The sequence below is a fragment of the Pan troglodytes genome, chromosome 2 (assembly GCF_028858775.2).
Source record: "Pan troglodytes isolate AG18354 chromosome 2, NHGRI_mPanTro3-v2.0_pri, whole genome shotgun sequence".
Lineage (NCBI taxonomy): Eukaryota > Metazoa > Chordata > Mammalia > Primates > Hominidae > Pan > Pan troglodytes.
The window spans coordinates 125,803,633-125,819,217 of record NC_086015.1 but is presented as its reverse complement, the minus strand read 5'-3'; the positions used below and the strand labels follow the sequence as shown (position 1 = coordinate 125,819,217).

General features: G+C 41.9%; 2 protein-coding genes across 7 annotated transcripts in view; one reads left to right on the top strand and one right to left on the bottom strand.

Annotated features, from left to right (window-relative positions):
- LOC134809492 (uncharacterized) overlaps window positions 1–15,585 on the bottom strand; it is a 45,861-nt gene that overhangs the window by 15,874 nt on the left and 14,402 nt on the right. Inside the window, exon 5 of the mRNA XM_063806356.1 lies at window positions 13,227–13,322. The gene's annotated coding sequence lies outside the window, so the exon portion shown is untranslated. The remainder of the gene's footprint in view (window positions 1–13,226; window positions 13,323–15,585) is intronic.
- Window positions 1–15,585, top strand: part of PARP9 (poly(ADP-ribose) polymerase family member 9) — a 36,706-nt gene that overhangs the window by 20,180 nt on the left and 941 nt on the right. For 4 of the 6 annotated variants that reach the window (XM_001167453.7, XM_001167332.7, XM_001167425.6 and 1 more), the window contains exons 8-10: window positions 3,595–3,975; window positions 7,375–7,514; window positions 8,106–8,280. In XM_001167453.7, coding sequence (XP_001167453.2) covers window positions 3,595–3,975; window positions 7,375–7,514; window positions 8,106–8,280 — 696 coding nt within the window. Of the gene's footprint in view, window positions 1–3,594; window positions 3,976–7,374; window positions 7,637–8,105; window positions 8,281–15,585 lie in introns of all 6 variants that reach the window. The other 2 variants (XR_010155318.1, XR_010155317.1) reach the window with 1 other exon arrangement.

Genomic DNA, 15,585 nt, shown 5'->3' with positions numbered 1-15,585 from the left:
ATGATCCTGTTTATTTATCTGTATAATGATGATAATAACAGACATTGTGAGGATAATAGATTATGTATGTAAAAGTGTTCTATAAATTGAAAGCATTAAACAAATGCCAGGCAATAAATAATGACTGGGAAGATAGACAAACTCCCCAGTTAGCTAAGAGGAGAAAGGGATTCCTTTTGACTGGAAAAGATCAAGAATGGCTTCATGAATGAGATGGTTCTAAGCTGGGCTTTGAGCATGGCAAGATTTCCAATGTCCAGAGAGGGTAGGGTGGGGCATCCAAGGTAGAGAAAACCCACAGGAGCAAAGAAATCCAGTGCATGTTTGGGGAACCACAGGGAATCCATGGTGGGTACATAAGAGGAGTTTTAGGTGAGGATAACATAAAAAAGGAACATAAAAAGGTCTGTATGTCATTAATCTGAATAATGGCGGCAAATGTCACCATTTAATTCAGTAATTCTTGCAGACATCTGTAAAAGAATTATATAGCACAGGACAATAATTAACATGGAGATGATTAATTAAGGGACATGGCGGCTCAAGCCTGTAATCGCAGCACTTTGGGAGGCCAGGGCAGGTGGATCACTTGAGGTCAGGAGTTCGAGACCAGCCTGGGCAACATGTTAAAACCCATCTCTACAAAAAATACAAAAATTAGCCAGGTGGGTGGTGCATACCTATAGTCCCAGCTACTTGGGAGGCTGAGATGGGAGGATCACCTAAGCCCGGGGAGGTCAAGGCTGCAGTGAGCCATGATTGTGCCACTGCACTCCAACCTGGGTGACAAATAAACAAAATGATTAATGATGATGATCTCAGATTATCAAGGAAAGGTTAAACTATTTAGGAAGGGCCGGGCACGGTGGCTTACGCCTGTAATCCCAGCACTTTGGGAGGCTGAGGCAGGCAGATCACCTGAGGTCGGGAGCTCGAGACCAGCCTGACTAACATGGAGAAATCCCATCTCTGCTAAAAATACAAAATTAGCCGGGCATGGTGGCACATGTCTGTAATCCCAGCTACTCGGGAGGCTGAGGCAGGAGAATCGCTTAAACGTGGGAGGTGGAGATTGCGGTGAGCCAAGATTGCGCCATTGCACTCCAGCCTGAGCAACAAGAGGGAAACTGTCTCAAAAAAAAAAACAACAAACAAACAAACAAACAAAAAACTATTTAGGAAGGCAGAGAGGTGGTACGTTATCATTAGAAATATTTAATTCAGCCGGGCACGGTGGCTCATGCCTGTAATCCCAGCACTTTGGGAGGCCGAGGCAAGTGGATCACCTGAGGTCAGGAGTTCGAGACCAGTTTGGCCAACATGGTGAAACCTTATCTCTACTAAAAATACAAAAAAGAATTAGCCAGGCATGGTGGCGTATGCCTGTAATCCCAACTACTCAGGAGGCTGAGGCAGGAGAATCGCTTGAACCCAGGAGGCGGAGGTTGCAGTGAGCTGAGATTGTGCCACTGCACTCCAGCTTGGGCAACAGAGGGAGACTTGGTCTCAAAAAAATAAATAGATAACTCAGAGTTAAAATTCAGTGTATTTTGGTGCTAGAAGAGTTATCCTTTAGTGATCCGAACAATTTACTTATCTAGAAGAATAGTGCTCGCTTTGCCAACACATACACTAAAGTTAGAAAAATAATTATTGGCCAGGTGCAGTGGCTCACGCCTGTAATCCCAGCACTTTGGGAGGCCAAGGCGAGCAGATCATGAGGTCAGGAGTTCAAGACCAGCCTGGCCAACATGGTGAAACCCCGTCTCTACTAAAAGTACAAAAATTAGCTGGGTGTGGTGGTGGGCGCCTGTAATCCCAGCTACTCGGGAGGCTGCAGCAGGAGAATCATCTGAACCCAGGAGGCGGAGGCTGCAGTGAGCCGAGATTGCGCCACTACACTCCAGCCTGGGCGACAGCCTGGTGTGAACCCGGGAGGCGGAGCTTGCAGTGAGCCAAGATTGCACCACTGCACTCCAGCCTGGGCAACAGAGCGAGACTCCGTCTCAAAAAAAAAAATTATTATTATTATTATTATTATGATTATTGGCCAGGCATGCTGACTCATGCCTGTAGTCCCAGTGCTTTGGGAGGCCAAGGTGGGTGTATTGCTTGAGGCCAGGAGGTCAAGACCAGCATAGTGACACCCTGTCTCTAAAAAAAAAAAAAAAAAAAAAAAGAAGTAGTAGAAGGAGGAGGAGGAGAAGAAAGGGGTAGGGGGAGGGAGAGGAGAAAGGAAGAAGAGGAAGAAGAAGAAGAAGAAAAAGAAGTTTCTCTTGATAATAATGGATAAATGCAATATCACTATGCATTGTTTTTATTTTCTCCTAAAAAATAATATAATCTTCTAGACAGAACAAGGGTTTAAAAAAAAGTATGCCTCCAATATAAAACCTGGGTTACTTCTTACTGTTGTCTAAAACCTTGGCTTTTGTCTTTTTTATCTTTACTCAGAGGAAGGCCATCCTCCCCATCTTACTTCTAGGTCTGTCCTTATACTTCTTTTGTAGCTCCTGTACCACACAACTGAGATCTCAGGAGAAAGATGAGAATTTCCACTGCTATTCAGAGATTACTCACTGGGAGGCATATGTGGGAGCACTGGAGTCAGATGCCCATACCTACTAGCTTCATGGCCACCACTAACTAGTCCTATAGCCATGGGCAAGTTACTTAATGACTCTGTGAATCAGTTTCCTTGTTGGTGAGATGGGACAACTACTAGTATCTTTCTCATAAGGTTGTGAGGAATCCTGAGTAGTGGAATTACAGGTATTTCTTCTTTCCATTATATGTCGATAATTTCCCAATTTTTAAATAATAAACATGTATTATTCTTAAAATCAGAGATTCATGTTTGTTTTTTAAAAAATAATTTTGACTCTTCAAGCTCTGTGTCTTTCAGAGATGTTTGATTTTAAAACTAGTAGCAAGAGGTTAAGGAAAATCCTATTCAGCAGGAAATAATACTTAGTTAACATCCAGGGTGAGATCACAAGGTGAACTCATCTGTGAACTGCCAAATGCAACATAGCAGAGGCAAGAGACGATAAAGCTAATCCATTACAAGCTAAACTCTGTGTTCCCAAGGAGGCTGTAAACGATACAGGTTGATTTCCTTCATACCCAATGCAGCTTTCAGAGATAGGTACTTAATTGAAGCTGCTACTGCTGACAGTGGTGACAATATCATAGGGGTAAAACACTGGCCATGGTGTTTTGTTCTGCACTGTTTTAAAACCCACTAGTCGGCCGGGCACGTTGGCTCACGCCTGTGATCCTGGCACTGTGGGAGGCCGAGGCAGGCAGATCACGAGGTCAGGAGATTGAGACCATCCTGGCTAACACGGTGAAACCCCGTCTCGACTAAAAATACAAAAAATTAGCCGGGCGTGGTGGCGGGCGCCTGTAGTCCCAGCTACTCGGGAGGCTGAGGCAGGAGAATGGCGTGAACCCGGGAGGCGGAGCTTGCAGTGGGCTGAGATCGCAGCACTGCACTCCAGCCTGTGAGACAGAGCGAGATTCCATCTCAAAAAAAAAAAAAAAGAAAACAAACTGCTAGTCTTCCATGGTTGCTTATTATAGTCATTTCAGTCCCCCAGTCAACCAGAGAGGAGAAAAGAGAAAATGGGCTTGAAGCTAGATCTCCTGCCATCAATCTGATGGGATTCAACGTGGAAGAGATGTATGAGGCCCACGCATGGATCCAAAGAATCCTGAGTCTCCAGAACCACCACATCATTGAGAATAATCATATTCTGTACCTTGGGAGAAAGGAACATGACATTTTGTCTCAGCTTCAGAAAACTTCAAGTGTCTCCATCACAGAAATTATCAGCCCAGGAAGGACAAAGTTAGAGATTGAAGGAGCCCAGGCTGACCTCATTGAGGTGGTTATGAACATTGAAGATATGCTTTGTAAAGTACAGGAGGAAATGGCAAGGAAAAAGGAGCGAGGCCTTTGGCGCTTGTTAGGTGAGTAACTTTCTATCAAATTAGAAAGTAAATTCTCCCCATTGTTTCTTCTTTTGGGTGTGAGCGTGTATGTATGGATGTGGGTAAGAGACAGAAGGAGAGAGGAGGGATCAAACATTCTGGTTCTTTGTTAGATCATAAGCCTTCGTGAGCTATTTTTTTGCTCTCTTTTAACAATCAGGGTTATTTGTGAACACATACTCAAACACAATTTTATTTACTTGTAATAACCTTGATTGTCTAAGAGGCAATTACATGGAATTTTGGCAGTGGTAAAACTCAAGCCCAAGCCATGGGGAAAAGTATACATTTCTAATTCTTCAGATGCAGCACTCAAGTGTAGACACATTCCATCTGATTAACTTATTTCTTTTATCAAGTTTTATTGTATTTATTTGTCACTGACAGCATTAGGAACGCTAAAATTACTTACCTTGAGCCCTCTTGCCAATGAAGTTATACATTGGTAATGTGAGGTACACTCAAGTATCTCCCATTCAGCGGGACTAAACTCATCAGGATACATGTGGGAATTTGGATCTGGAGAGATCCTTTTAACAGAGCCCTAGAGCTAACTGGGAAATTATACTATTGAAATGCCATCTCGGGGCTGGGCACGGTGGCTCACGCCTGTAATCCCGGCACTTTGGGAGGCCGAGGTGGGCGCATCACCTGAGGTTGGGAGTTCAAGACCAATCTGACCAACATGGAGAAACTCTGTCTCTACTAAAAATACAAAAAAAATTAGCCAGGCATGGTGGCCCATGCTTGTAATCCCAGCTACTCAGGAGGCTGAGGCAGGAGAATCACTTGAACCCAGGAGGCGGAGGTTGCAGTGAACCAAGATCGAGCCATTGCACTCCAGCCTGGGCAACAAAAGCGAAACTCTGTCTCAAAAAAGAAAGAAAGAAAGAAAGAAAGAAAGAAAGAAAGAAAGAAAGAAAGAAAGAAAGAAAGAAAGAGAGAAAAGAAATGCCATCTTGGGAGATAGAGATAGAGATAGATATAGATATCATTCAACTAATGCATATTGCACCCATGACGTGCCAAGCATTGTGCTAGGTGCAAGGACTACAGCAATAAACAAGATAGACATTGTTCCTGCTCAAAGTCTAATGGGGGACCTTGACGAGCACACAGATTAGTGATGATAGAGGAGAGCGAAAGTGCTCTGGGAGCACTGCGGAGAGGCACCTAACCCAGACTTGGGAAGTCAGGGAAGGGCTTATCACAGGTGTCATAAATGGAGAACTGGGTAATAGGTAGAAGTTAGGCAAAGAAAGAAAACGTCAAGAAATAAGATTGTCGCAAGGCCTGGATTATGCAAGACCTTATAAATCACGTGAAAGAGTACAGAGAGTTTCTTGAAACAAATAGGGAACCTTAAAGAATTTTAAGCAAAGTTAACATCAGACTTGTGTTTTTAGAAAGATCATTGGTTATAATGTGGAGAATGGATTTAGTAAGAGGTACAAAAATTCAGAGGCAAAATTTCAAAGGACACCTTATTTTCACCATGTGTTTGTAAAAATAATGCAGGAATAAATGATTAGAGTGAGTGAGAGTTCGCCATAAATGTTGTATTTGCATCCCACAGAAAACACAGTGGCAAAAAAAAAAACATGGATAAAAAGAATACACAAGCATAAGAACCAAGATTATGATTTTCGCTTAGTTTTTGAAACAGTGAATGTAGGTATTGAAACTGACACCAGTGCCAGCTTAGGGGAACAGGATACAAAGAAACATGGATCTCCTATAAAACTTGTGGCATTATTTTGTTAGTGTGTGTATGTGTGTGTGTGTGTGTGTGGCATTGCTTTAAATTAACTGAAATCATAAGGTGGGCCAATGCTCCCAGCTATTGACAATTTTGAGTCATATAAGTCTCTTGCTCTGCCGCACGATGGCACTTTTGGTAGTTGAGGACTAAGCATATTATTCCATAGAAGCCTTAGAGGTTCAGGCAAACCTGCCCTGTCTTAATCAGAGTAAGATCTTAATTAACAAAATGGATAATTTTGAGATGAGTTATCATTATAAGGAATATCAAATATCCATCAGAACAATAATTTTATTTTTTAAATCAAAGTTAGGCATGGCCTCTCTTTTATGCCACTCTTAATCCTTCCTGGTAGGCATTTCCAACGGCAGAAGTTTGTGATCTTTGGGTCCCCAATGCCCAGCCCAGTGCCTGACATGTAGGAGGAGCTTGGCAAATGTTTGTTGAACTCAAGTAAACTGAACTCTAATATTACACCTTATAAATATGAGCTATTGCTCCCCAAAGTTAATTTACAGTCTTCTGTTGTAGTTTCTGGGCTTTGCAACTCCTCTGCTAATGGAGTTTTGTCCCTCCTACTTTCTCAGATTTACAACTTGGCTCTCTAGTGAGTTCCCCTCAATTCGTCACCTGCTTTTTGTGGTTAAATTGAGCCCATTCAATTAGATAATGAACCAGGGATTAGGTCATTTTAGTATACTTGGTCTTAAGTCAAACTAAAAGTAAACCAAGAGAAAACAAGTCTTTTTTGGTTTTCATTTGTCCACCTGTATATTTAGTCCAGTAAGGAGCTCCCTTGGACAAAAACAGGTTGAAAACAAGGATGGGAGGAAAAAAAGGAAGGAAGGAGGAAGGAAGGAAGGAAAGAAGGAAGTAAGGAAGGAAGGAGAGGGAGGGAGGGAAATGGGAGGAGGAGAAAGGAGGAAGGGAGGAAAAACAAGACATCATAGACTCTTAATCTCCAAATTTTGCTCTTCTTCATTGGGTGGTATATGAGTGATACATGTTCCAAGTATTTTGCCTTGTCACTTACAAAAAGCATTGGTGAAAGCCAGGTTTGTAATCTTAGTTCTTTACTTACTAGGTGTGTGATATGGGGCAAGTTACTTATTTGAACTTCAATTTCTTTATTTGTAAAATTGTGTTAATTATTACGTGGTGGTGCTATAATGATCAAATAAGGAAGGAAACCGAAAATTTTGAAGTGTTTTACAAATGTCATGTCATTTCCCATCATTCCTTACTTAATATTTTCTAATGCCTGTCTGTTTTTGCTGATAGGCATTGGGGCTAGAAATAAAAACATTTCCTATGAGCAACACAATTATTTCTCATCATTACAGCATTGATTGTGGAGAAGCAAGTATATATTATGCTCCTTTTACTCACATCCCCTTAGCCTCATGATTCAAATCATCCAAAGACAAATTTATTACCCCTTTATTTTATCCTGACCGCTCGTAGTATTATAGCTCTCCTCGCATGTCCTAAACACATGAGGCACACAATTTAAACTGGCTAATCCTTTCCTCTAAATTTCTAGAATTTGTTTCATTAAATTTCTTTTCTCCTCTCTCAGAGCATTGAAGTAAAGTTTTTGTGTTACTCATTTTTAGGACAGTGGACTATTCAGCAACAAAAAACCCAAGATGAAATGAAAGAAAATATCATATTTCTGAAATGTCCTGTGCCTCCAACTCAAGAGCTTCTAGATCAAAAGAAACAGTTTGAAAAATGTGGTTTGCAGGTTCTAAAGGTATACCTAACAAAGGGGAGGATTTGGCTCATTTTGTTGTTAATTAACTTGTTTCTGTAGCCAAAGGAAAAGCTCACCTGCTGATGATTCTAAGCTGGCTGCTCATGGACTTGGAATCCTAGGTCAGTAAGACTGAAAAGAGAGCAGGGCAGGGCAGGCACGAGGGATATAGTTGGAATCGGGAGGTAGGAATGACATCAGGACACACAGAAGCAAGGATTCCAGATCCAGGAAGCCCGTCTTTGAGCAAAATAAAAGAAGTGGAATAGCATTTATCACCCTGTGTTATAATTGTTTACCTATTTTTCTATCTCACTAAACTATGAGCTTAAGAGGGCAGAGACTATGTCTAGGTCAGTGAATTTTTGTTAAAGGAATTTATTAGAGAAGGGGCAGGGAATTTTGAAGAACGAATCAAAATAGGAGAGGATTAGAGGGAGGAGAGACTCTTTTGCAACTTTCTATGAAAAGCGAATTGCATGCAAAGTAGTATTATGCACATAAGCTCCTTTATTTTTGAAGCAGTATAACAGGCAATTTAAAGAGCGGTTCTCTAGCCTCTTTTTCAGTCTTTCTTTTCTATGGTTCTAGGTGGAGAAGATAGACAATGAGGTCCTTATGGCTGCCTTTCAAAGAAAGAAGAAAATGATGGAAGAAAAACTGCACAGGCAACCTGTGAGCCATAGGCTGTTTCAGCAAGTCCCATACCAGTTCTGCAATGTGGTATGCAGAGTTGGCTTTCAAAGAATGTACTCAGCACCTTGCGGTAGGTGTCAATGCCTCATCATTGGGGCTACTCTGTGGAATTTGGTGAGCTGACATCAGTAGATTCTTCCACTGATAGCATTTGTTGTTGTGGGGAAGGGATCATTTGTGACTGTGATTTAGAGGTCACAAATGATGACCCAGGTCACAAAGTATTTTGGAAAGAGTGGTATTTTTTACTTTTCCTTCGTATCTTTTGTTGCTGATGCATTTTACATTGATGAAAAGTGTGAGCAGTAAGAACTACGGTTCACTGTTTTTCTCCTTTATGTGTTTCTGTGTCCTATCCGCAGAGAACACGTTGAGGCTTTTTTTTTTTTTTTTTTTTGCCTTACTTATCTCAACAAAATTATTACCAACAGCACTGAACCATCCTCATCCCTTAATTAAAAGGGCATTTTCCTAAATTTAAGAAAGTTGGTCTTTTCTCTTTCATCCCTTTGTTTCCTATAGCCTGCTAGTGAATGAATTAGGTATCATTTGGCAGGTGAAGTGCATAACATCTTAAGATCCTCTTCATCCATAGGAGTTCTATGTGTAACTCCCATGTCTCTTTTCAGATGTACAAAAACATTGCATATATAATTCCTATATTGCCCCCTCTACTCCTCAGTCACTAATGAAGATTTCTGGCTTTAGTTCTCTCCAAAAGAGGAAAAGAAATTTAGTAAAAATTATGGAGAGGTACTTAGCGGGGTGGCTTGATTTTGCTTGGTCTATTAAATATGTGGCTCTTGATCTTTATCTTTCAACATATGTAGCATGATCCTTGCTGAGGAGTCAATTCCAATAGACTTGGTTTCTAGGATGCAAAGGCTCTAGAAATCATCTTTTCTTTGTTCTGGAGAGAACATAGGCAAAACTTGGGGTAAATGTTGAACATAGACAATTACTGGGGATAAAAATAGAGAAATGAATCCCCACCAAGAAGCCTTTTGGGGCAATCAGGAAAGTGATGATCAGTATAGTCCCTTCATTAGCAAAGTCTTAAAAAATCTATAATTTCCATTTGCTCCTAAAGCTGGCTTCTCTGCAATCCCCACCCACTACTTCTACTTAAATTACTTTCATTAAGATCATCGCTGTGCTCTTATTTTCCAAATCTAGTGAGTATTCTCTTTTCAGTCCTGTGACAGACTCTGCTACTTGCCTACCCAACATCTATACACATCTTTCTTACTAAAACATCTAAGACACCCACTATCCTCCCAAGGAATATGGTCCCAAGGTCTTAGCCAGACTCATCATCAGCTCAAGTTCAGGCAGTTCGCTCTTTATTTATTTATTTATTTTTCTGAGACGGAGTCTTGCTCTGTCACTCAGGCTGGAGTGCAGTGGCACCATCTTGGCTCACTGCAACCTCCGCCTCCGAGATTCAAACAGTTCTCCTGCCTCAGCCTCCCAGGTAGCTGGGATTACAGGCATGTGCCACCACGTGCAGTTAATTTTTGTATTTTTTTTAGTAGAGACGAGGTTTCATCATGTTGGCCAGGCTGATCTCCAGCTACTCGTGATCCGTCCACCTCAGCCTCCCAAAGTGTTGGGCTTACAGGTATGAGCCACCATGCCCAGCAGGCAGTTCTCTCTTAAAGCTTAAAGGCAAGATACTGCCCCCAACATACTCATTATATAGTGATATAAAAAGGAGCGGGAAAACTGCAATGAAAACTCTCATGTTGAAAGGGGAGAAGCAAAACACACAACAGCCACTGGCTCACACCACTTATCTACATGCTGCCGAACAGGTATAGAGAGGACTCCCTATTCCATGTTGTAAAACCTTTATTTTGCACTCTGGGAAAATCTTCCTTATATATTGTGGCCCTTGGCTATTTCCAGGTTCATTGCCTATCAGGGAGCCATGGATTTTCTCACAGGCTAGAATGTGCTCAGGCTGTTGCAACCAGGCTTGTGGTTTCTTCAGCAATACAGTTCCTTTAAAAATTCAGTGGGCACGAGGCCTAATTTCTTCTGGTTAAGTTTATGTCTTTATAACCTAACCACAGATCTTGTCTCCATATAGTCTTTCAACTCAAGATTTTGGTCTCTTACCTGCTGTCTGTGTGCTCTGCCCTTCTCCCTATCCCTTAGCTTAACAGCCACTGCCTTGAGGCAATTCAGACATGACTCATAATGTGACCTGCACCAATTGACTCATCTCTGTAGGCTAGTGAGAACTCTTAACAGAAGGTGCCAGACAAGCCCAGGAGATACCAATCTTGCTACCACTGAAGCTGTTGTTATTTGGAGTACAAAAGCTCTTAGCTTTTTCAGCCGTGCAATATTCCAAATTATAGGACTCTCAGTCGATTTAGATGGCCACCCACAGGCAAAGGAGACAGAACTTCTGTTAACAAACCTTTATTTTCTTTTTTCTGTTTATGTTTGCATTCCAGCCAGTTCTGAATAAATCTCTTGCTTGTAGGACTTGGTTGAGTGCAGCAAGAAGGCATCTACACATGCAGTTTCTTATTGGGTTGATTCATTTGTTCCACAGGTATTTATTAAGCACATTCTATGAATCAGGCCCTGTGCTAGGGGTACTAGAAATAGAGCGTAAATAAAAAACCATAGAGTTCTTGCCCTTACAATTTATAATCTCACGAGTTCACCTGTTGCCCATTCTTTATCTTCTCTCTTTTTTCCTCTACAATGTCCCCCTTGGTGATGGTACCTGTTCCCATGGCCTCAACTCCTACCTCAATGATGATGACTTAGGAATTTCTAACTCTTAACTCCCTACCTCTCTCCTGACCTGCAGGTTCATATGTCTCACTCTCTTTTTGACATCTTTACCCAGATGTCCCATAGGTACCTCAAATTGATCCCTTTTCTTGGTCATGATTTTCCCTAAGAAATATGCCCTTTGTTTGCTGATTCTCCCTAACCTGGTTAATATCATCACCATCTACCTACCAGGTTTCCTAAGTCTGAAACATTATCATCCTCCATTCCTCCTTTTCCCTCACCCTTATACCCAGGCATTCACCCAGTCCTAGTGATTCATTCTCATGAAGATCTCAGCCCAGTTTCACCTCTCTATTCCTACTGCCTTAGTTAATCTTCCTTCAGACCTAGACTATTACTTGGTCCTCTCCTTGCCACAAAACACACCCCTACCTAATCTATCCTTTACCACCAGAATTATCACGCTAAAAATTACATTCTTGCTTAATATCTGTATTCCCAGTTGCCTACGGGATAAAAGCCCAAACTCCTTAGCAGAGAATATAAGACCCTAGCTCCCACATTATTTCAGCAGTCATCACCCACTATGTTCCTCAAGACTGCAGCCATTAACTTTTTAGAGTTCCCTAAACATGCTGTTTACTTTCATGCCTCTATCCCGTTGTCTGTGGAATGACTTCCCTCCTTGCCCTTTTCAGTGCTACAAACCCCTATTCTTTAAGACATAGTACAAATGGCATCTCCTGGTTGGCATCTTTCCTGCAGGCCTACAGGCCTAGTAAGTATCTTCCTCCTCTGTGCTCCTGCATACCTCCATTCCTTTGTTATGACATCTATAACTTTAATAAGTACTAAAATCTGTAGTCCTACAAAACTCAGGCATAGAACTCATTTCCTTTATGGCTCTATAATGGAACTTTACCCAACTCTCATGTTCCCCATGACCACAGATGTGGAAAATTTGAATCTTGACAGTTCAAGGTGAACTCAGTCATTTTCAGAGTTTTCATAGTCCCTTCAAGATTGAAACTCAGTTCCTGCAATGTTTGCCCCTTTTCTCCTCTTTTGTCTATGCTGGGAGAGGCATTGTGGGGAGGGTTGTCTGGCTTATGGCTCCCATTGTCCTCTGCTTGATAAACCACCTGAGCGGTCATTAGCAGTCTCCTGTGCCTTTCACACTCAGGTAGTGTCTGCACAGGCCACTCTATGTCTTTTCCATGCTGAAGAAATTCCTTTCCAGGCCATGTCTGTGTTCCTCCTGCCACACAGGAAATTTTTGAGCATGTTCATCCTCCAAGCTGAATGCAGGGTCTTGGGTAGTGGTCCTCACCTGCTCCAGAGACTTCTCCAGCCATTGCCACTCTCCACTCAGGTGATGAAGCTGGATGAGGGACTGCACCCACCAGAGTCAGGCCAGGGTCCTGTCTGCTCTGTGAGTCCCTCCAATTGTTCTTATTCCGAGATTTCCATTGTTCTGCCCCCTCTTGACTCCCAGGGCTCTCAAGGGAGTGGGGGTAGTGAAGAGAGCCCTTTCCCAAGCTCCCCCAAGAGCTCTAGTCACATCACTTCTGATACTTCTCTTCCCACCAGCTGGAAGAAAGAACTTTCATTTGTCTTGAAATGAGAAAAATGTTCTTAGAATATTTTGTATTACTCTCTGCTCTGTCATTTATGGTAAACAAAATAAAATAATAAAAAAAAACAACCCATGCTCTGAATCTTTCTGGTTTTTAGCTTTTGGTTCAAAAAGCCCTTTTCCTCTCAGAAAAGCTAACTCTGAAAGCCAGAATTTCAAGACCATACTCTCTTCTGTGAATTAAAAATAATTACATATATATATGTACTTATAAACACAAACATATAGATACATACAATTATATACATACAGTTATACGAGGTTTCACCATGTTGGCCAGGCTGGTCTCGAACTCCTGACCTTGTGATCCACCCGCCTCGGCCTCCCGAAGTGCTGGGATTACAGATGTGAAACACTGCACCCAGCAGGCAGTTCTCAAAAAACTATACATATATTTATATATAGACTTTGTTCTCATCTTTATCCTTTTTGCCCTTAATAAGAAGTAGCAAGGACTCAATAGGTGGAAGAACAAAGAGCAAGAAGAAACTCCTGGGAAAGAAAATCTTTGATTTTTATCTCAAAATATTATCTTGCCACATAAATTGTACTATATTTTATCTGTTTACATGATGAGACTTCCCTTTGTGAAATGTTGAGAATAGGGATCATATCTTACTCACTTTTAAATTTCCAGAGCTGCACTGTTCAATATTGTAGCCGCTAGCTACATGCGGCTATTGAGCACTTGAAGTGTGGCCGGTCTAAATTGAAAGATGCTGTAAGTATAAAATACACGCCGGATTTCAAAGACCTACTACAAAAGAATGTAAAATATCTAATACTTTTCAAAATATAGATTACATGTTAAAATAACATCTTGAATGGCTTAAATAAAAATGTTAATTTCACCTTTTTAAAAAAAATGTTTTAAAATGTGGCTACTAGAGTAGCTGGGAATCCAGGTGAGTGGCACAATACCTGACTAATTTTTTTATTTTTGGTAGAGATTGGGTCTCACTGTGTTGCCCAGGCTAGTCTCAAACTCCTGACCTCCACCAATCCTCCTGCCTTGGCCTCCCAAAGTGCTGGGATTACAGACATGAGCCACTCAGCCTGGAAGTTTTAAACAACATGTGTGACTCGTAGTACGTTTCTGTTGTTTAGTGCTGCTCTTGAGCCTAAAAGTGTTTGGTTACATCCCACATAAAGAAAGAGAGGGAAGAAATGAAAAAAGGAAAGGAAGGAAGGATAATATGGCATCAAAGAAGGTATAATTTTTTTCCCTCTAAGTGAGGTCAGAAAGGGCATTGAACAGGGATTACTTCGAGATCCAGAATTTGGCCCTCAGCCTCCTGAGTGTTTTTAATACCCCAAAGAAGATAATACAGATCACAGGCAATGTGTCAGAATGGAGAGTACTTATTTCTAGTGGTGGGAATAGGGCATATCTTCCTTAGTATCACAGTCCCCAGAGTGCCTGATGGGTGGAAAGTTGCCCGGTGAGCATGGACCTAGATAACATGCACGTGGAGATTCTTCATGAGGTATTGTGCCAACCCATGGAGAGTACACAATACCCTCCTGGTGACTAGAATGCCTCTGTCCTTCCAAATCCAGGAGTGCTTTTCCTAAACAATGAAGTATGCACACTGTCATTTTATATACTCCACATTCCCCTTGACATATTTTTCTTTTTCTTTCCTTTTTTTTTTTTTTTTTTTTTTGAGACAGAGCCTTGCTTTGTCACCCAGGTTGGAGTGCAGTGGCACGATCACAGCTCACTGCAACCTCAACCTCCTGAGTTCAATCAGTCCTCCCACCTCAGCCTCCTGAGTAGCTATGATTACAGGTGTGCACCACCATGCCTGGTTAATTTTTGTATTCTTTGTGGGGATAGGGTTTTGCCATGTTGCCCATACTGGGCTTAAGCGATCCACCCACTTTGGCCTCCCAAAGTGCTGGGATTACAGGTGTGTACCACCGGGCCCAGATGACATATTTTTCTTGTAATGCTGTTCATGAGGTTAGGAGGCACTCTGTCTTCTCTTATTAGATGCTATTTTCAAACCATCTTCTTGAGAGTTCTGGAAATATCCCTATTTGTAGCATGTAGAAGTCAGACAATGTTCTTTTTTTTTTTTTTTTTTGGGACGGAGTCTCGCTGTGTCGCCCAGGCTGGAGTGCAGTGGCGCAACCTCGGCTCACTGCAAGCTCCGCCTCCCGGGTTCATGCCATTCTCCTGCCTCAGCCCCCGGAGTAGCTGGGACTACAGGCGCCCCCAACTGCGCCCGGCTAATTTTTTTGTATTTTTTTTAGTAGAGACGGGGTTTCACCGTGTTAGCCAGGATGGTGTCCACCTCCTGACCTCGTGATCAGCCCGCCTCGGCCTCCCAAAGTGCTGGGATTACAGGCGTGAGCCACCGCGCCCGGCCGAAGTCAGACAATGTTCTAAGGGAAACAGAACCTTCCTTTTGTTATGCTCTGTCAGCTACTTAGTTGATAATACTGACTTGAATCTAAGTTCTTTGAATCTCAGATCTTTGTCTTTTACGTGGAGTTACTACCCAAATCACAGATAATTTAATCTAATCAATGTGCAATACTTTGAAAACCATTAACTTCTCTATGAACACTAATGGTTCTTTTTTTTTTTTTTTTTTTTTTTTTTTAAGAGTTTCGCTCTTACTGCCCAGGTTGGAGTGCAGTGGTGCGATCTTGGCTCACTACAACCTCCGACTCCTGGGTTCAAGTGATTCTCCTGCCTCAGCTTCCTGAGTAGCTGGGATTGCAGGTGCCTGCCACCACACCTGGCTAAATTTTTGTATTTTTAGTAGAGACGGGGTATCATCATGTTGGCCAGGCTTCTGACCTCAGGTGTTCCACCCGCCTCAGCCTCCCAAAGTGCAGGGATTACAGGTGTGAGCCACTGTGCCCAGCCCTAATGGTATATTTGAATGTAAGTTATTATGATGTTGATGGTGTCAGTGATAATTTGTTTCAAGGAACAATTTTGAGTGTCTTTGCTATCGACACAGGAAC